At 38.1% G+C, this 22426-nt stretch overlaps 1 protein-coding gene across 2 annotated transcripts in view; it reads left to right on the top strand.

The window, feature by feature from the left end:
* Nucleotides 1-21687, top strand: part of tgfbr3 (transforming growth factor, beta receptor III) — a 58268-nt gene extending 36581 nt beyond the window's left edge. For both annotated transcript variants that reach the window (XM_087784498.1, XM_087784499.1), the window contains exons 6-17: nt 1314-1482; nt 2517-2664; nt 4013-4202; nt 5329-5606; nt 6042-6191; nt 6957-7100; nt 7313-7504; nt 10301-10579; nt 10694-10820; nt 14014-14046; nt 15032-15139; nt 19536-21687. In XM_087784498.1, the coding sequence (XP_087640624.1) occupies nt 1314-1482; nt 2517-2664; nt 4013-4202; nt 5329-5606; nt 6042-6191; nt 6957-7100; nt 7313-7504; nt 10301-10579; nt 10694-10820; nt 14014-14046; nt 15032-15139; nt 19536-19654 (1937 nt within the window). In that variant the 3' untranslated portion in view covers nt 19655-21687. The remainder of the gene's footprint in view (nt 1-1313; nt 1483-2516; nt 2665-4012; nt 4203-5328; nt 5607-6041; nt 6192-6956; nt 7101-7312; nt 7505-10300; nt 10580-10693; nt 10821-14013; nt 14047-15031; nt 15140-19535) is intronic.
* The last annotated feature ends 739 nt before the right edge of the window (nt 21688-22426 follow it).

The following is a 22426-nucleotide window of genomic DNA, read 5'->3' as shown; positions in this document are numbered from 1 at the left end:
ACAGTTTGTCAGTTTGAACAGGTGATCACATTTTGGTGCTGATCTGTAGTTTTGTATGAATTCAGTAATGTTTTTGAAAGTTGTGTTCACCTTCATGTATTGCGGCCACTACTGTGGGGGAAAAAAAAGGAAATAAAGAAAACGTGACTACATAAGATGCAATATTGGATCACAGAAGTAAATCTGCAGTCATATGCTGTTGTTCGTTCAACAATTATTTTAGAAGATCAAAGACTCCAGAATGCTGCAGATCCATCAGCTGCTGATGTTGTTGGTTAAATCCTGCTCATTAGGCCCAAAGGTTGCAAGTTTGTACGTCAGTGATGCCACTATTTCATTTTGTTAAGTGTTTCATTTATTATAAATTTGCTGTTAATTTGTTAATACTTGGGAAATGAGAGTCTTGGCAGGGGTTTGCTCCTTTTCAGTGCTTTTCTATATCATCTATTGAACACCACATCTCAGTCATTAGCGTTTACAATGTGTTGTTTGTGCAGAATCATTTGCCATTCGAAAATAAATAAATACAAGCTTATTTGAGTTGGAAAATACGGCGAGCGATAAGTTCCTCAGTCAATATTACTCCTCTCTGAGGAGAACAGCGCGGTTGCTCAGCCTTCTTATGTCATTAGCGTCTGAGGTTTGGCAAAATCCCAGATAACCATAACATGTACTTTCAGCGGCGAGCTGTAACTTTCCACTTACTCAAATCTCGAGCGGGAGTGTGGAGCGAGGTTTAGTATTCCTCCCTGAACAGACCCTGACTCAAGGTTGTGTCAATTGCCCCAGGGGTTCCATAGACAAGGATGCCAACCTTCAGTTTACACTTTGTCCAAGGCTGTGTTTTCCAAATAAGGAAGCATCTGTCTGGTGTTTTCTTTGCGAGCGAAGCCGAGGCTGGAGCTTTCATGTTTTGTGAAGGTGCATTCTTCAACGGCAGATGTATATTTGAACAGTTGTGATTCTGTGAGAAAAACAACAGACGCTTCTATGGTATGTGTGAAGAGATATTATTACGAAAGGAAATGTTTATAGTTCTGCCCCTGGTGGACGGTGTTGGAATAGACGCTCGATGGGAAAACCAGCTGCAGGGTTGAGTAGAAAAGTCAGAAAACAGCACCTCAGCTAGAACCAGCAGGTCAAGAAAACATACGTCTTTTTTAAGTATCCGTGGAAAGAACGGAATTCCGACCAGATGCTGGAGGTGTTACTCTTAAACTGACCTCGCTGCGCTGGTTTTCTCATTCTGGAGCAGAAAATGGCAATCGGTAGAAGACCAGACCAGCAAAGTAAACATTCACGTCTGCTTCCAGATCCTTTATTTCCCGACACCTGCAAGATTGACTCAAAGTTCTTGTCTCTGAACTACCTGGGCGGCTACACGGAAGCACAGCCATCCAAAGGTTGTATTCTCTCTTCGTTCGTGCGAGACCAGGACCAAGAGGTGCACATCATCGAGCTTCAGGCCCCCAATTCAAGCAGGTGAGCAGAAATGAATATTCACATGTGATCCATAAAATAAAACGCCTTTCTATCCATTTCATATATGAGATATTTGGAAGTCAATACATACTTCTCTGATGACCATTTGTAGCCCATGATCAGATTTAGTTAGACCGTAAGTCGCTGTCATGAAATTGAATTGAATTTATTTAATTATTATTGTTAACCATAAACGTACCATTCAAGGGTCTCAGGATCAACTAGCCAGGGGGCTGGAGGTCAATTCTTATGGAGACTGGGATGCTGGCTCTTTATTCTGCACATATTTAATCCAAATCTGATTTATTGTATTATTATTATTTTATTGTATTGTTATTATTTATTTATTTATTATGGGGAAATCTTCCTGTGGTTTCACTGTAAATTTGGACCATCTTTTGACAAATTATATGTGTTTCTTTTGAAATCCTGTTCCATCTTAACTATATAATCAAAGCTTCATAAATTTAAAAAATAATTGATCTGATGATTTTTAATCTCTAAACATCTCATATTATATAAAGATGGTAGAAGCCTTGCAAAAAAACTTCCGCGGGCCTCAGGTTTTAGACTTGTGATTTAAGCATTATTGTGTAGTCAAATCTAAAAAACTGTGCTACTCATTGTGACTATTTTTGTAGATCATTATTGTGACACCAATATGTTTTTAGATAGTTTCATGTTAGTAAAGGAATTTAATAAAATAAAATTAATCCATAGGTTAAGCCTTGAAGTATCGACCTACACCACAGCATATGTTTTTTTTCTGGAAGCCAGGGAGGTCTTTCACTTTGACCCAGAGACAAGGGATTCCGTAAACACATTAGTTTTCAAGCCTTTGGTTTCACCTTGACCCTGAGATAACACGAGGGTTAAGCATTTTTTATTTGGTCTGTGAAATGAAATGTTTCCTTTTTCCTTTTTGCTGCATCTTATGTCTATTTAGTCTTGGCTGAAAAGACGTTATAATTACTTGGCCAGACACACAAGAATGACGTGAATGAGAAAAATCCATGTTCTCTCTGCATCTGCAGCGCTTTCCAGGTGGATATCGTCGTGGACATACGACCCGTGGACACCGACCTCCCACTTCATCGCAACGTTGTTTTGGTGCTCAAATGCATGAAGTCTGTCAACTGGGTCATCATGTCGCACAACGTGATCGGGAAGTTGGAGATAGTGGTGAGTGTTTCCTTTTCAGGGCACATTTTAGAAGAACCAACTTTTGGGTTTATTCACATATTCAGTCAAGACACAGACACCAGAAGCTGTAGTTCTCGAGTCGTCACACGTTTCTAAATGACTTTAGATCCTTAACTGTCTCCTGCCATGAGTTATGATCCATATTTGCCTTGAGCACTTCCTTAAACTGTTAGGACGACTGTTTTAAAGACAAATACCAGCTATTAATGTTTGATGTCAAAATGTACTCCCTTTGGAAAAATCGTCTTTTTCACAGACATTTTTCCCATTTCTATGATACCCACTCATCAGAGCTGTCAAAAACTGTGAGTCCCTTTGTTGTTTGATTGACAGTATCGTTGCATACCTGCTCCAGGCTTCATTCTTCCACGTCCACTTGTATAAACAGTAACTCTAGAAGTATTGATGCTTAATTTTCCCCTTAAAACATAAAAAATGCCGCTCAAGGTTTAACATTTTTTAACATAAGTTAAAGAATATGATTAGAAAATGTGACTATACAGAGTAAAATGTATAAACTGTCAATTTTTCTCATGTTTTTTAATCTATAAATACAATTTTTGACACAGGCAAAAAAATAGACCCACATATGTTGAGAATAAATATTGTCGTACAATTAAACAAGCCTAATTTTTCTATACATTTGTTTTTCTCTTACATTAAATCAATAAAAATATACCATTCTTGTTATTAATCAATATTTGCAAAACAAACAATCAGTTAATTGCTTTGAGAGTGACACCAAAATGGACTTTTCATTTGTAAAAATGTACTTTTTTTTAGTTAACAAGTTATATTAAAAAAGAGCCACATAAAGTATATCAGTGTTTGAGTTGTATTTCAGTCAAAATGTTGGGGCGGTTTTGTCCAGTGTGCTCTCGCAGAGCAGGAACAGGTTTTGGTTAACTGGTGTGTCGTAATGAAAAACATGTGCGTGTTCTGGAACATTCATGCCTCTTTTTTGCTTTAGTAATGTTGCAATATTTAGTCAATCCAAAGAGACTTATTACATTTCTGGGACACATGTGTGGACCAAGTGTGACATGGTCTCTCAACAGAATTGTCCCTTCTGTTGCTCAGGCAGGATCTCTGAAAGATCCCTGATATTTCTCAGTATTTGTCGAGCTGCGACATGCTCATTACCTCACATCCTCCGCATGATTCATACTTGACAGTTTGCAGGACTGTACTCGAACTCCAATATTTGTCCTAATACCCTAACAGTAAATCCCCTTTTTGTTCCTGAAAACTCTGAAGACGCCGACTTGTTTTCTTGCTGAATTGACAGCTTTTAATGATGAATTGAAATGATTTGTTTCGCCCTCAGGCCTCTGATACAGTGAGTGTCAGCACCAACATGGAGCGAGAGTTGCTGGTTTTCAAATCCCCAAAGCAGCAGTTGCCTGTGGGGTCCCAGGCTCTGATCAAGTGGGCAGAGGATCACGACCTCAGTCCTGTCACCACATTCACAAACACACCAGTGGCTAACCGCTTTGAAATCTTACTCAAAAAGCCAGGTAATGTCATATAAACATTGTTAGAGATGTCATTGTTGTACTCATATTTATTTTAACGTTATTCAATGGACAACATAAACACTACTTAATTCACATACAAGAAAATTATAAATAAAAAAAATAATTTATTTATTTTATATTTATACCTTTAAAATTCTATTGTTTAAAAATATTTATTATTCCGGGAATTTTCACATCAAAATGACTGCAGCTAGCTGTTATCAACTAGCTAAGCTAGCAAGTATATCATTGATTAACCTTTGTGTTGCCTCCAGTTTAACTTTACCCATAGCCAACACAAAGGATACTACAAAAACATTGGTTTTTCGGGCCTCAGGGTCACCTTGACCCGTAGACAACAAAAAGAATACAACAAAAGCATATATTTTTTGGGCCTCCGGGTCACCTTGAACTATAGACAACCAGAAGACTTCAACATGAAAATCTGTTTTTCGGGTCTCCGGGTCACCTTGACCCATAGAAAACACAAAAAATACAACAAAAACATTTGTTTTTCGGGTCTCCGGTTCAAGTTACATTTGAAAATAAACTTTAATAAAAGATTCCCAATCCAAGATTAAATATGGTTTAATAAGAAACAGTTTAAGAGACCATATCTTTCGAGGGATGACAAGTTTAAAAACCAAAACATTTGTTCTATTTCTGTCATGTCAAACTGCTCTCTAACGTGCAGAGTATTACTTCCATATGTGACCTTCAATGTAGCATAATTAAGTCCTGACTGAAACTTTTAAGAAGATCATAGACTAGAAAAAAGTGCAGATTAAAGGTTCAGGGAAATGTCAAGAATCATTAGTGAGAAATGTTAAATCCTCTCTTTATTTTCTGAATTTGATTATTTGTTTAGGGTTTCTGGGTTTCTTTGACAAAAACTGACCAATGCAATGAACCTGCACATTTATAGTCAGTCCTCCAAGACCAGAAGGTGTCAAACCATGACATGGTTAAACCTTTATACTGGTTACAGATGATACCATATTAGGTTTAGGTCAAACTTTATATGTAAGTTATAGAGACAAAACATACCTTTTATCAACATAGTAATAGTCTCCAGTTGTGCTATCAAGTTCTGCTGAGTCAAATGAGCATCTCCTGTGACTTTCAGATGTGGTGGACCATATAGGGAGCATGTTTCCTCCAGAACTTCCCTACATCAAAGACTTTCCTCATCCAGGAATGGGAGGAGCGTCCGGCCGCTCCGGTCTACCATTTCCGTTCCCGGTGTCTGAAGGTGCACCTCACCTGCCGCTGCCCTCCATCCTGGACGACCGGCCGTGGGAGCGCAGTGACTACGAGGAGAACCACGGGGTCCTGGACGTGGGTCTGACTGTGCACTGTGAGGACACAAAGATGGTGGTCAGCGTCAGCAAAGAAAGTTTGCAGGTTAGTGTAGACATTATCATTTTATTATCATTTAAACACTTATTGTTAACTTATTTTCCTGTAGTGTTCAGTCTGAATTTTCCTCCTTTGTTTCACTATAAAATGAGTTTTTGCACGACTGGCTCATTCCTTTATTCCTTTTTAAATATTTATTAGTTTGACATGAAGTTATAAACATGTCATTACTTTGACAACAGTTGTATATGACTGTATTATAAGACGGGATATAACACAGTGAGCCCACATCACAGAATGGAAACTGGCATGGACTGTAATTAACTGGGCATGGAGCCGGACCACCTTGTGGGACATGTTTGTTCCGACCAACCCTCTCCAAACCACTTTGAATTTCCTTGTATTTCACATTCTAAATATGAGCTAATAAAAGTTTTTTGTTTAATCCGTATCCAATATTTCCTATTTTCTTCCCGTCAGGCGAATGGTGTTTTTCATGCAAACCTCACCCTTCAAGATCCAGAATGCAAAGCAACAGTCAATGCAACCCACTACACCCTGGAAACTCCCCGAAAAGGATGTCAGACCACCGTTTTTCCCATGCAGGGTTCGGCCCTTCACCTCAACTCCGTGAGTACATCGCACGCTCTTATGATACACTTATTAGTCAAAGTCTGTGGTTGAGCTTCCTTTTATTACAAAGAGGTTAAGAATACAATCTTCAAACTCCATTTATTGCATCTCTAATGTAAATAAATATATATATATATTTTAAAACATAAACCTTTAGTTGAAGAACCTTGAAAATGCATGTATTTGTTTGAATATTTATGAGGATAAATAAAGCTATTCTTTTTTAGCATGCTTTTAAATCCGGGATCTTCAAGGACATATAATGCTTTCAGTATGTTTGTTTTTGCAAAACTCTGTGAATCCTGTTTGACCTCTGCAAGTTTAGTGGCGACACACACACACACACACACACACACACACACACACACACACACACACACACACACACACACACACACACACACACACACACACACACACACACACACACACACACACACACACATACACACACACACGGGCCCCTTTCCAAGGTCTTCTTTTGTCTTGAGTCCAGAGATAACTTCTGACCGCTGTTGTCAAAGTAGATGACTTTCTATTTTCTTTCTGGCCGGGCTCATCTGTTTTTTTTTCTCAATCTTGTGGTTTATTCCAGGCTCTGAGATAGTGGTAAGCTAGTATGTGCCAGTGAGTTGTGAAAATAGCTTCTTTTTTTTTGTCTCTGTTCATCATTTTTTTTTTTGCCCAGATCTGGTGCAACTTCTTGTTTTACGGTGTTGAGATTTAAGTAAAATTGGTAACAGACCTTTTTGTCCATCTTAGGTTTTGATCAGTTATGCCGAGCACAAGGATGGGAGTGGTGGGCCGGGGGATTACGAGGATCTGGAGTCTGGTGAGGTGCATTTCTCAAGGGACATCATGGAGAAGTCATTTAAGCATCCCAGAGAGCAGCAGTCATCCATCGCGGTAAGGAAAACTGAATAGTAAACACATCTTTATCTGCTTTAGAAAATGCATTTCTGCTGTATTTTCTGCTGTAACACTCTCTTCTTCATGTTTGTGTAGTATCTCATAAGTTTTTTGTTACCGCTGGCTTTACGCCTCGTGTCATGGTGGTGCTAGAGTTGGAGAATCCCTGCTGATATTTCTCTTGGCTCCGCTTTCCTCTGTCTTCACAGTTCAACTGCACTTACCGCCAGAACAAGGAAACCAAAGGGACGTTTCCCGGACCCGTCCCGGAGCCCGCGAGACCACCGGTCGGCAACAACAACTTCTCGTTCACGATGGAGCTTTACAACACGATGCCGGTCAACAATCCTTCACGCCAGGCCTTCTACACAGTCAAGCAGAATCAGCAAGTTTATGTCGAGGTTCGTTCTTCCACGACTTTAAACTGATGAGCTTATATTTATATGTGTAGCTCTGATACAAGGGTCTTTTTATCCCAACACTTTCCTGGTGGGCATCTGCAGAAGTCTCAGTGCAAATGATTCTTACAGTACATTCATTATTGCCTCTTCCTTGGCGCTGTCTCAACTCCATCATATGATGCTCCAGCTCGGACGAATCTAGAGAACTAATTCCCCTCTGACAGTCCTTTGTCAAAAACCAACATCCGATGACTTGGAATTTATATTGAATTATTCAGGAAACACTGAACATGATTGTGTTTTTATACTGCTCATATTCTCAACCTGTCTCAACCCTTGACTTAAACTCCAACGAATGTTTGATGGTGATCTGTTACGGATCAGTGGCTAGCACGGATTATAAAAGTCGGTACGAGTGCGCTCACTTGACTTTCTTGTGGCGAGCTTCATAATATTTGTTTCGCAACAGTTACCAAGCGCAGCCTGAAGAGATGGCAGAGGCTGGATACTTTTGAACAGATGATTTATGACGAGATCAGCCGGAGATGCCGAAGCCGAAATCTGCTGAGTCGTGGCCAAGCGGTTACAAAGAGTGGTCTGTGTGTGCTCTCTGGGTGTTTCTGGTTCACACTGTGCTGAGATCTGACCCGGGGTGACTGCCAAGAATCGGGGAGAGTACAGTAGATACACTCTTCTGGATGTATGTGTGTGGCGGACATAAAGGACATGGCATCGTTTTGTGAAAACTATTCAGTGTCTGGGGTGGAAATTTCCACATCATAAAAGCACTTTTTGCTTGTAGAGGAATTAAATTGGCATGTTGAGTTTCACAACTGAAAGCATAGCTTAAACTATTATTTCCTCTGGGACAAGAAACGGATGATTACATTTGGGAGGTCACTCTCTGTAGTGAGGAATGAGAGCAATTTATTTAAAAGTTAAAAAAGCTACAGTTTATTGAGTGTGCACTGGGTGTTCATTGAGGCTGGCTGCAAGCAGTGAAGCAGTGGCAACTGATACAAAATATTCTAGATGGGGATCTTTTCAGAACATATCCCAGACTATATCACCTAAAGAATCAGTCGAACATAGTCTAAACTTAGAAAATATTAAAGAAAGAAAATCCACAATTTGAAAGCTAATGATGAATTATAATGTTTATTATGCTCCTTGTTTAGATAAAGATAAAAACACATTTTAATTATACTAAAATATACATCATACAAAATGAACCAAATTAAAAACAAGGAAAACTACCCGTCCTCTCTCCCAGAACATCAGATATACTTTCTACTAAGTTATCAAAAGTTCACTGCAAAAAATAAAAACTAAAATTTAAAAATAACCCTTAAAATAAAATGAATATGTCCAGTGCAGGAATCGAACCAGCGAAACTTCACGTCCTCAAACTTCCCAAAGAAATCGTGTGCACTACCTATTTAACTAACTGTATATGTGAGTACAATCCAATGATTACCATAACATATAGCAACTATAAGGGTCGCTTTTTTCAGCGCCCCGAAGTCATAATCAGAGACGACGCCTCTCTGATGGGGTCTTCGAAAAGCGACCCACGTAAATCAATGCAAATTAATGCAAATATAGTTTATCATTGTTTAGACTTCTACAACCATACAAAATCATCACTGTTGATGCCATTTTAAAACCAGAAATATAATAAATAGTAAGTAACTATGTAAGTAGTTAATATTTGTAGAGCGCTTTTCTAGACCAGGGTCACAAAGTTGCTACTACTACTAATATATTATTAGAACTATAATAATAAAACAAATATAAACGATAAAGGAAGAAAAAGCACAGCCAAATTGGTGCAAACGACACAAAAAACATATGTACAGCCAAGTAAAAAAAATGGCTAGAAAATGTAAAACCCATTTTAAATCAACATGACACTCAGTAGCTGTTTTTGGTGCCCTTCTACTTACTTTATTTTATTATCTTAGTGTATTAACTTTTTTATTTTATGCTTTATATATATATATTTTTACAGCACTTTTAGCCAACGGCCATTTCTTAAAGAGCTATATAAATAACGTTGAGTTGAGTATATACATACTGTACATTAATAATCAGGAATAACATTGGATTCAAAAAAAAGTTTTTTGCTGAGTAACAGCTAATCCATTGTGTTTAATGACTTAGTGGAAATCCTCCCAGTAAAGGCAGAAAGTGAGTGACTCTTGTACAAGTCTGCTGAGAGTTTTCCTGTCCCAGTTTCCTCTTTAGTGAGAGTTTGATTGGTAGCGGGAAGCTGCCCTCACTGACACCCTGGTCTTCCTGGCAGTTTATCTGACTTTTAAAAGGCCTTTTGAGCTCTTTCTTGCTCCTGACCGCGATGATGTAATACCTCACTTCCTGCAGTAAAATCTTGTACAAATCATTCTTCAGAGGGAGTCGCTCCACTGTCTGTTCCAACTGACACAAGTCAGGACCTTCCTACAGGAAATGTTTGCCTCTGCCTAAATAGATTCCTTCACTTCCACTGCTGCAGATAAGAAACAGTGGAAGCAAACACTTTTTCTTGTTTTTGTACACACAAAATACGACTGCCTTTTTGTTATTTACCCACATTTATTTTTATTTAAATTGTTTTATGCTTTAAAAGTACTTTATTGATATAAAAGAATACAATACAAATACGCAGCAAACAAAGAACTTTCTTTACCACAGAGAGTAACAACTTATTCATATTGCATTTTCCATACCAACACTAAAATGGCAAGATGTTAAAGACTGCTTTACAACATTGTAACTCGACTTTCAAAAAACCTGCAGGTCACAATGGCGTCCCCGGATCACGACCAGGGCTTCATCATCACGTCGTGCTCCATTTCTTCGAACCCCAACCACAAGGTGGGGTCCGACTACACGCTCATCGAGACGATCTGCCCGACGGACGACTCGGTCCGGTTCTACCCGTCGAGACGAGGCCAGTGGGACAAGAAGACGTTCAGTTTCAACTTCAACTCCATGTTCAATTCGTCCCTCCTATTTCTGCACTGCGAGATGTCTCCGTGCACCAGGAGGCCCGAGATCAACAGAAGACTCCCCGGGGTATGAAAACTGAACTCCAACTTCCTTTTCGGATACTTGGCCATTCACTAAATCTTCTTATCTCTGGTCAAAATGAAATATTCCTAATGCTTTTTAACTCTTTCTTCCGCTCAGTGTTTGTCACAAAGCGAGGTCTGTGAAGACTTGACTCCGGACTATATCTTGAACATCATGATGAATAACAAGTTCTCCACCAAACCTCTCGTCGTGGTCGACAAGTCCGATCAGCTCGATATGACAGGTGAGCACATTAGAACCTATGATGTGGTTAAAGTGTATTTAATTAATCAAATGTGTTTCCTCTTGCCGTTGAACTGAATAATATAAAGCGATAGACACAGATTATCGAGCACGACAAGCTGAGACCTGAGTTTGGGTGTGAACCGGAACCTTAGTTATACATTTTAAGTTAAGAACAAAACTTAGCACACAGAGGCCAACATCTGGTCATCATTAACAACAGCATTGTGTGTGCATGAGTGTATGAGCTCTGGCTGTTTACACTAAGAGCATTGTTTACAAATGTGTGTGTGTGTGTGTGGAGGATAAATGTTGAAGACTGTCTCCTAAATCTCTGGACTGGTGTGTGAGGTGAGAATCGAGGAGTGCATTAAGCTGTTTTTACTCAGGGGTGTTTCGTCCTTTCGCTCTTTGACTCTGGATTTTTGTTTCTTTTTCTTTCCCCCGCTCATTTATTGATTCCGGCTGGAATCTCTATCTCTGGGAGCGCCGAGGTAATCACAGCCACATTGCACTGATTTAGCCACGCTGGGTGATATCATTCAAAGCACATCTCCGAGTTGCTCAAGACTGCATCCCCACCGAGCCGTGACCTCAACAAGAAACCCGCTGTCAGTTCGAGTCAAGTCACGAGAAGTGAGAACGTTAGTTGGTGTCAAGTCGCACGTTCATTATGTCAGATGAGATAAAGAGATAAACGAACATCAGTCAGATAGACTTGTAATCTTGTTTTCAGGATCATTAATAAATGATTCGGCTAGATTCGGTTAGAATGATGCCGCCTAAAGGGCATCAACAACTTGTGCAACTGACAGGAGTTGGTGAGAATATTGTGTTGGTATGCTGTGTGTTTGCTGTTAACTTTTTTTTTTAATTAGCTGATTTTCACACATTTTAAACTGTATTACAACTAACTACGATTGGATACATTTGTACTTCCTCTTGTTTTTTTAAAAGATACATTTTAAATTCAATAGTCTTCACCCCTTCTTCAGACTTTCCCCCCTGAGCAACGCCTTCAGAGCAGTGCAGGAATCTGGAGAGAAAAATTGCATTACAGTTAAAAAAACAAACATAATGTATCGGTATCCAATCATTCTAATAGGTCAAATGATTGGACAGTGTTTTAACAACTTTGTAGATCCACAAATGACTACATTTTTCATGTTAAAACATTTAAATAACTAGTTGCAATCAGGCTGGACATTTTAAGCCATACAGTGGAAAAATAAATAAAGAAGTTTAAGACGTTAACTATGATATAGATTCTCGTAAACAATATTTTAAGTAGATAATATGCTTTACAGGCAGATCTTTTCTCTCAACTTTTGTAAAATGAGTCAATGTGTCGCCTTTAGAAACTCAGCCATAGCTGCAGCGAAAATATCAATGCGTTAGAGAAGTGTAAGGTGGAGGTGCCGGCCAGCGATGGTTCTGCCCACACCGATGTGCCAGTGCTGTGCGTTTATTTTCCATGGAACAGAGTAGGTAAACACAAATATGCCATAAACACACTCATTAGAAAAAAAAAACTGGCCCTCAAAGGCCGAGTTTTCTAACACAAAGAGGCATCTCTTCTGCTCAGATGACAAGGAAAACAAGTAGCCTTTTCAAGGTCCATGGTGCTCCTTGAGACAGCGGTTCAATTACATCTACAAATCAAAGCCGGCCACTTGGTTGACTTGTGCTTGGAATAACACAACAAGCTTGAAGGCCTTTCATCAGAGGTAGATTTACTGCTTGACAACTGTGGCCTGTGTAATCCTCTTTACCAAGAGAAGTGTATGCTAGTAACATGTGGGAGTTTTGTTTTTAAAATTCTAATAAAAAATCAAAAACTCTTTTTTTGTTGCAAAATAAATGTAGTCAATGAAAAGGTTTATGATATAAACCTTTTAATGTACTTAAGTATGATTTAAAGTTAAGGCCTTTATTCTTCTCACATTGGGGAAATGAAGTTTGTCACAGCAGTTCACAAAGCAATAATTAACTATACAAACACATTATATTTAGGCATACAGTATGCATAGTATAAATATTAACAAAGACAATCATAAATAATAAAAAAAAATAAAAAAAATAAAACATCTTTTAAAGAACAATAATAAATAAAATAAATGAACAATAATAAACATTAGTACACATACACAAGAATAATTAAATTCAATATACTTTATTGATCTCCATAGAGAAATCTCACAGAGAAATTCAACAGAAGTCGTACAGGGGGTTACAACTCTAAAATAAAATATTTTATTGTATAGTTAAATATCCTGAGAGCAGTTGGCAGAAAGTATCTTCATAGGAAATTGATAATATACCCTAAGAAAGAAACCCTATCTGAGCTGCAGTGCTAAATAAGTGTGTTGTGTTGTTGCTCCGGGTGCCACAGTCCTCACTAACTTCAGGATCATATTTTAAAAACCACAGTTCAGCTGTTCTTGGCTTGACAAGCAAGAAACCCTGGTATCAAGAATCAAACGGAGGCTTTATCAGCGGCGTCTGCTGTCCGTGAGTGGGGGTGTGGGGGGTTGGGGGGTCAGAGTTGAACAAAAACAAGTAATTACGCAGCAGCGTTCGTTGACTACACAGCAACCAAACTTCCATAAACAAATGACGTCGGTTAAGATATCACAAGTGTTCCAGCTCCGGCTGCAGTTGAACTATCAGCTTGTGCGTAAATCAGCAAACACCAGATCCCACAGGATCGCTCCGAAGACAGAGAGGACGTACCCGAGAAGGTACATGAGGTTGAGGGAAGGTTGAAGGAACAAAAGTCACAGAGAGTTCAGCGATTCATGCCGATGTCCGTCCGCTCTCTGCATTCTTGGCATAACAAGTCTCAAAGGAGCGATGGTGGAGAGGTGATAACAGCCTTGGTGGACGTCCTCTAGCGATCGTCCCTCGTGATATTAAAAGTCTTCCCTTCCATCCGCTTAATGAGATGAAAACTCTGAGGTGTTCCTGCTAAGAATAGACCTCATTGTGCCACCGTCTTGGACCTGAGCCGGACCAACTCCTCGGTACACAAGCGTCTTTGTATTGTTTGTCGAGACATTATTACTCGGAGTTTCGCTTGAAATCCCACCTGATGGCCTCCACCATGTCAGAAGGGTCGTCCTCTGTCAGCCTGCTGTAATGAATATCATTTGATCTAGAGCTGGCTCTCATTCAGATCTGGTTCTCTTTTGCAGATCCTGAGGTCCCGACTGGTCCCAGCAGTGAAAGTAAGTTCACCTTGAACCCACTCTTCACTCTAAAAACACCCACTAGAGTTGGAACAATTCCTTCAACATCTTCAATGACATGAAGACTTTCTTTGTCTTTATGTCTACTGACAGGATTCCTCTTGCACATCTGAAAACTCTTCTAAGGTTTTAATTGTATTAAGGATGTGGGATTTCTGCTGATAGTACTACATTACAATATTTTTCAATCATTCTAATAATAAGTAATGACGCCCAAACGCAAAGCAGTTTTTTCATAACGTGCATCAAGAGCAGAGTTGGGCAAGTAACTTTAAAATAGTAACTTAGTTACAGTTACTTCTTTCAAATGTATCTCATTTCCATTAAGCTACCCAATACTTTTAAAGTAACTAGTTACTAGTGAAAGTAACTTTTTGTATAAGAGAGTTATAAAAGAAAATTTCCCAAGTGTACAGCCAATTCAGAAACAAAAGTAAGGTCAATAAATTAAATAAAATAAATTAGGGTGGTACCAATGATCATTTTTGTGGCAGATACAGATCACCAATTATTTGTCTTTCACACAGCTTCTGAAAACACCAGAGTTTGGCATGAACGAGAGTGAGCAAGAGACCAAGAGAGAGTGCTGTTGGAAACCATGTTTGGTGGTTTATTGTGTTAGTAAATGATAATTGTTGTCGTAAATTAATGGTTTATAATAAGAACAACCGTTTTAAAGGCACCATCCACAAAGCCACAAAACATTTTACAAAAAGTGTTGTAGATTACACAGTTGGTTTCTTGCACTAAAATCAATCAATACAATTGATACCTGTCTGCACCAATGAAACTCCACCATCTACACATAGTTGTTTTAGTACAACTTCTTTTGGAACAAAAACCACAAACCAGAAAAAGAAAATTTGATAAAAAAGTTACTGAGGTCGATTTAAAAATGTGAAAATTTGAAATTATTTTTTAAAATGTTTGTCATTGTCTCATTTATGTTGTATTTGTCCTCCAGCCACAGTGTATGTGCTGGACACGCCGACAGTGGTGGGCATCGCCTTCGCAGCCTTTTTCATCGGAGCTCTGCTGACCGGAGCGCTGTGGTTCATCTACACTCACACAGGTACGTCCTTCACCTGCCGCTTCCTTCCCCAGCCTCAAGGAAAGATAAGACTCTCAGGAATGTCCGAGCAGCGTAAAAAGAAAAATGTGCCAAACATCCTGCCGCTGACAGCGGCCGCTCCACAATAACACATGGAGCCCTCTACTGTAAATGTATCCTGTTGGTCGGCGGCAAGAGCGCTTCTCTTTCCTGCCTTTGAATGCTTTAAAAGGAACCACGCGGTGGGTCAGCGAATATTCCCACTACAATGACCAGCTGGAAATTCCCCTTCGCTGAGCGGGCGCTTACAGGAAAAGAAATACAATCCACTCCCTAGATGCCAAGACTTTCCCCATCATCCCCAGCGTGATGGCCCCTTTTGACCTCGCTGACCTTATTGAGGAAACATGCTCGCTTTAGTCCACTTAGTTCACCTCAACAGAGGGCCTGCCCTGTTCTCTTCAGTCCGCTTGACCTTCGACCCTCCACCTCCCCCCACGGACGTATTTATTAAACCGGTCAGGATGTTTAAGTTCAACGGTCTTTGAGAAGCGACATGTGAACAGAAGGAGGGAACTCATTCACTCAGACCCTGTGCGTCGTAAATCTACTTCCACCTAGCGAAGGTCAGTGAGCAGGTGTATCGTCTTTATTTAGTTTGGGTTGGTTGTCATCCGTGTCAAGGACTTGGATGAGGCTCTTGAAATGTTTCACCGTTATTTAAAGACGCTGGATCATCAATTTTGAGTTTAAAATATGGGTCAATTTACAGTGTGAAAGCTGAATATCCAAATAATCCATTAGGACGTTAAACAAGAGTCCATAATGTTCAGTCCAATACCTAAAGAAAACTACAAGCAGTCGGCACCATTGAGGCCATCCTAGAACCAGGATTGTTCCTGTAGCAGAAAGTTACCAGACAAGATAAAACATAAAGATGAAACTATGAGCTTTAATAGATAAAGTCAAATATAATGACGATATAAGATGACGTGTTTTTTTTGGAGTTGGTACGTGTTAAGACTCAAGTCCATATATGGTGATCGCAGATGTGCGCATAGAAGATTTAGTTGTTGTTATTCTGTTCGTTATCTTGGCAAAAAACACCACAACTCTTACTTTCTGACACAACTGTAGTCACGGCTGCCAGCACGCGCTCCTTCACTCCGCTGGACTTGATAAGAGTCGGAGCTCGTTTCAAAAAGAAAACTCATGCTGTTTGTGTTGCATTACTGTAGTTTGAGCCTTAAGGAAACAATCGGTTTATTACTTTTAAATCATGGTCAAGGATCAGAAGAGTTTTGACTTTTATCTGTACCCTTTGTTGATCAACAAATACGTTAAATCATTGGACCGGTAGGTCTTTATGTCTAGGTAGATGCTTGTGGATATTATCAAAGTTCCACAAAGAGATGGACTTGTTGTGGCCCGGATGTTAAAGTCACCACTTAACTTTTTGTTCAGATGATCAATGACTCAATCACCTAAAAAGAAAATGTTGGTCCTTTACTTGTCGTTTGGTCACTAAGAAAATTGTGTTTAGAAGTGAGAGTACGAACATACAGTATGTAGTTCAAGTATTGAAGTGATAGAAAATTCATACATTTTCTATTCACCCTCATGTCGCTTTAGAATTGGGATTATTTTCAATATAATCTGTTAAATCAATTTTAATGTAGCGACTGCAGATAAATTGTCTCCGTCGTCATCTTGGTCCAAAATTCCACTGTTAAAAACATCCAAATACCTCCATTCTGCTCGTCTTTAACGTCCCTCTTGTATTAAAGCTTCAACATGAGAAATTATAAGAAGATCGTATTGTAAACTTGTTTTTTATGAACTGCAGCTAGGCTAGCAGCAGATGCGTTTCAATGAAGAACACATCAGGCAGGAACTGAGAGACTGATAACTTCCGCTTCAAACAAGCTTAAAATATAAAGATCTTTTTATTTTATTTTTGTTTATAACAAATCCTCATGTTAAGGCTTCAATACAAGAGGTACGTATTTGCATGTTTTTAGGTGTCTTTCTTAACAATAATGAAGATGAAGACAACTGAGCTCCAGTCGATAAATTAAAATGAACAAACATGTTTACCTATAACTCTAAAAAGGAACAGAATACTCTGAAAACTGAAAATAATCCCAACGCTTAGTCTTCATGAGGGTGAGTAGAGTAAGTTTGAATTTTGGGTGACCTATTAAATTATTATTATTATCATTATTATTATATTATTATTATCATAATTTGTCTCTTTAAGCTTAGCTCTTCATTACGACAGACCAACACGTTCTAAGATTTATACATATCCGTTGCAACTTAACAAGTAGTTTCCAAGTTCAGGCTTTATGTTCTTGCATGTCATTTACAGACATCTCAAGATGATGTAGTTAAAAGTTCAAGGTCTCTCACATCTACAGCAGCATCTTCCATACAAGGCATTTCTATTCCATAGAAGCAACCTCCCTTTTCTCTTATCTGAACATGAGAGGAGCTGGAATTTCAGATTCCCTTCAGATACGGAGGCAGCCCGTCCCTTTAGTTTGTTCTCCTTGTCGCTCCGGGAGGAGGAGAGTTCTGGCGGTTCTGGTCTGGTAAACATTAGAGGAGGCACAGAAGAGGGAGCAGGAGACTGACGACACACTCAAGTGTATATATGCTCACACACCGACGCACAGCCGTACCTGATGGAATCATCTTTATCTGAGAGGGAACTCTTTTCTTCTGCAGCGTCTTCCACGGAAATATTCTCTCTATTAGAACCAGAGAATTTCTTCCTTGACCAAAAACAATAAAACACTGAGGCCAGGGTTCCAGCAGGTCTTTGTTTGTTCTGTGTTATCTCGTAATGTCAGTCTAATTGAGTCCAGAGAACAAAAGATAGAGTTCCAGCAGAGTCGATGTCTTTGAGGGAAATGAGGAAAGACTGTTTCACTCAGGTTGTTGTTAGAATAACACATAAGCTGTTGTATTTGAGATAGAAGTACTCTTGTATTTATTTTTACGAGATTTTATCAGCTAACCAGCATGAATCACATTTATGTGATGCCGTTTCATGTCAAAAATGATGAATAAAATAAAGTAAATCACACAATAAAAGATATATTTGTACTTCTTAGACATGCCTCGTTCAGCTGTCTTTCTGCAGATCTTTAATCCAAATTAGCTTTATATTTTATCTTCATAATTTATTTCATTATTTTGTGGTTTCACTGTCATTTTGTCTCGCAAAAAAACATCCAAAAAGGATAAAAAAAAACTTTGTAGATTAACTACTGAGCACAACGGTTCAGCATTTAAATGGCTTGTTCTGCTCTTTAACTGTGTTGCCATTGATCTGTCTTAATTATATTTATTTTAAATTCACTGACCATGTTCTTTGTGGTTTGCAAGCCAGTCAATTTGCCCCCCCTCAACCTATCACTCTATCTCTCTAGTGACTCCAGACCCCTTCATGTCCTTATTCAACACTTCCATGAACCTCAATGTCTTCCTCTTCTCCTTTTTTAATACCTTCGCTAGTTCTTTTATATCCTATACTTATCTCCATCTCATCCAGCCTCCCCTCTCTGTCTCCTTACTTCTTCTTTTTTCCCTTTAAAGATTAATTTATTCTTTGAATATTTGGATAAACATAATATTTTTACATTTTTCTTATATATTTCCTTTTTTGTATGTTGACAGTTTAAAAATATATATAATCATACATATCAGGGATGTGTATATATGTATATAATATTTATAGTTAGGGATTCAAAATACCTATGTATATATATAAATTCCTATGTATATGTATTTGTATATATATATATATATATGTATATATATATATATATATATATATATATATATTCAAAATTATATTCATATAAATATTTTTGAATCCTGAACTTTTTTCCCATCAAAATTCCAAGTGTGAATTCAATAGAAATGCATTGTGATGGAACTTTCCGTCTTGGAGTTTGTTTTAGTAAACTGACAATAGATTCAAGAAAACAACTTCTATGACTCTTGTGAGTTTGTGCCCCACAAAAAAATCCTTTGCATTCCGGACTCCTTAAATCTATACCAACCGTTGCTTAGCAACTTTAACACAACAAACCACAGTCAAGTCGACGTTTTTTATTTTGGTGATTCGATTGTATGCCTTGTTTTAATAAGGTCAAGAACTGAGCTGAGCACATTTCTAGATTAGTTGAAATTTCCTGACAATGCCGGACAAAAACAACAAACACTTTTCTTTTGTAATAAAATATATATTTTCTTGTGTTGTATAAGGTTAATTGATCTGCGTTGTGTCTAATTTGGAATCCTATTTTTAGCTTGATAAAATTGAAAAAAAAATCCAGAATAAAATCAATTGTTTTAACTTTTGTATTCCTCTCGCTTCCCTCCCTTCTCCTTCCTGCTTCTATAGGAGGAACAGCTGGCACACAGCAGGTCCAGAAACCTCCGCCTGCCTCGGAGAACAGCAGCGCCGCCCACAGTATTGGCAGCACGCAGAGCACGCCCTGCTCCAGCAGCAGCGCGGCATAGCAGCAGGAAACAAAAGGCCGACTGACATCAGACGTTTTTCCCCCCCAGAAGAAAGACGAAAACACACAATTCGCATTAGTAAAACCCTTTTTTCCTGCCACTTCAGAAATGCTGATAACAAAAGCCAGCCTGGCAGTCACAGCCGAGGGCCATAAAACGACAAAAAAAGTCACATTTGGTTCCAATCGAAGCGCTCAGATTTGCTGACTTACATTCGGGGGAAGCAAAAAAAAAACAACAACTGAGGATTGGATCAAGAAAATGGAGCAGACCACTACTCACCCTCAGACCAAAGTGTACACACCGTGAGACTCCTGAAAGAATGTAACCAGAAGTGCCAATCAATGTGAAAGAAAGCTGTGAAGACGGACCAGCAATCCCTCATCGTGGGTTCGTTTAAATCCGACGTGTCTTCTGTATAGTAGAAATCCTTATAAGAAAAAGTTAGTCTCTATTGGAAATGTACAGTTTTTAAGATTTTACCTCAAAGCTTCCGGAAACGAAGGTTGATATAGTGACGCAACATGACAGATTTAACAGATCCTTTTGGATTCCCAGTGCAGGGAGTCTTTGGCAAACCTCTTCCAATAGTCCTGTGTAAATACTTTTAGCGACTCTAGTAGATTCCTAATCACGAAATAACACTAGTAAGTTTGACAGAGAAAATAAAATGTAACAGCAGTTGTTACAGAACCACATTATCGTGATTGACGCAACCCATACAAATGACCTATTGATCATATTGCTCATCCATCAGTTGATCACTAGTCAACCTTCTCCTCTCACTTTGAGCTTGTATAGTCGTGTGGATATTGTAAATACTGATAAATGTGGGTGTGAAGTTTGAGCTCCGTCATCTGGAAATGACAGAGGTCGACACAATTATACTTTTAATACATGTTTCAGTGTCATAAATTGATCTTTCAAGCTAAATGAATTAATAATATTATAGATATTATTGAGACGGTCTATATTTTCTATTATGTTTAAGTTGACGTATTAAATAATAATTTCTTGACACATTTAAAATGTACAGTGAACTTTTATTTTTTACGAAAAAATTGCAGCTTAAGCTTTTTTTTATTACTTTTTTAAATCAATCTCAAATGTGAGTGTTTTTTACTTTGTGAAACCGCAACTTTCCACACTCCCCCCACCGCCTCAGATCAATATGAATGTTTGTGTTCGTGCCTTAATTCCACTCTGTGTGTGACGGCTACCTTTTTCTTCTTCTGTAAACACATAAAGTTTATTTTTATTTTTTTCTACAGAGGGAACAGAGTATATAAAAAAAAGATATATATTTGTGTATAAAAAACCTATTTTGGATTATATTTACCGAGAGATTATTGTCTGTACTGTGAATTGTTCACTTGCTCACGTGTTAAAGGGATTATCAGACTCTTCATTGTGTTTCACACAAAATAAATCATTAAATTAAATAATAATGTTCCACATGAATATAATGTAGTTTATATGGAGCCTCTGTAAAGATACATGTATACTAACATACACTATTAGGATGTACACTGTGTATTTTAGTAAATTTACACTATTTTACATATATGTATTGGTTTAAGTGATGAATGAAATCAAAGGAATATAAAATGTTTCATTTAAAAAGCATTGGCCACAGAATAATAATCTTAATGAACCACTTGTGTGTGTCTGAAGTTGAGTGCAATGTTCAAACTGTCTTCTGTATTTCCTCAACGGTTTCAAAACGTTTTGTCTCCCCCTCTTGGTTTTAAGAGAAGCTTCTCCTCAATCTGCCGACCCTTCTAAAGACGAGGCATCAAGGTCAGTGTAGAAGAGCGAGCGTCCATCATCTTTCGTGCTTTGATTGTATTTTTCAACGTTTGACTACCTCATGAATGTGTGTTGTTTTTTTTTGCTGCCCGGGTTGTATTTTTCAGAGCCTCTTATATTTGTATCAGGAGTTTTAGACTCATCATTTGTGATGTAAATGTTTTTATACGCTGTAAATGAGCATGTTTGTATCCACGCTGCAGCCAATAAATCTTTGTATTTCACTGGCGGGTCATGAGTGAACTTTTTTTTTAAAGGAGACAGAATGCAAACTGAGAGGCGAAGCTCTGATGAAGCAGTAAACTTAAAGCACCTGTTTCCCAGCAACATGGTCGCATGTTGTAATGTCCCATGTATATTTACTATCAAACATAAATATTTTTTAACCTAAATGTCGTAAATTTTATTATTAAAATGATTGCCTTCATTCTAGATAATATATATTTTTCAAATAAAATGTATATATATTTTTGGGGATTCGTGTCTTTACCTGTACCCTGTAACTCTTCCCTTCTTAAGTCCTGGCTGTTACACTACAGTTTCTGTGTCTTTTATAAGAGCCACCCACTAAAAATTGAAAATATTCTGTAACTGTAGTGATAAGTTACTTCATAGTAATCTTAGATAAAAATGTATCACACTGTTGCACTTTCATTAGAACTTCTTTCTTATTGTCAAATTAAATTCAAATATTTTTTTAAATCATAAATATTAAATTATATAATTAAATAACAGGGAAACTGTAAAACTGTATGCAGTATGTCTCAACTTTATGGAAGAATGTTTGACTAAGAAAGAATTCACATTTAAGTGGAAAAGGAAGTCGTTTTGTAGAGAAATTCCAGTGAACATTTCGTGTGGTATGACATCGTCTCAGTTCCCGTCAGTCTTGATTATATAAATAAAAATGATAAAATACTAGTTTGCAATATTCGTATGGAATCCTATCACAAGAATTATTTC

Source organism: Callionymus lyra, chromosome 2 (assembly GCF_982586985.1).
Source record: "Callionymus lyra chromosome 2, fCalLyr1.hap1.1, whole genome shotgun sequence".
Lineage (NCBI taxonomy): Eukaryota > Metazoa > Chordata > Actinopteri > Syngnathiformes > Callionymidae > Callionymus > Callionymus lyra.
This window is presented reverse-complemented; position numbering and strand designations above follow the sequence as displayed.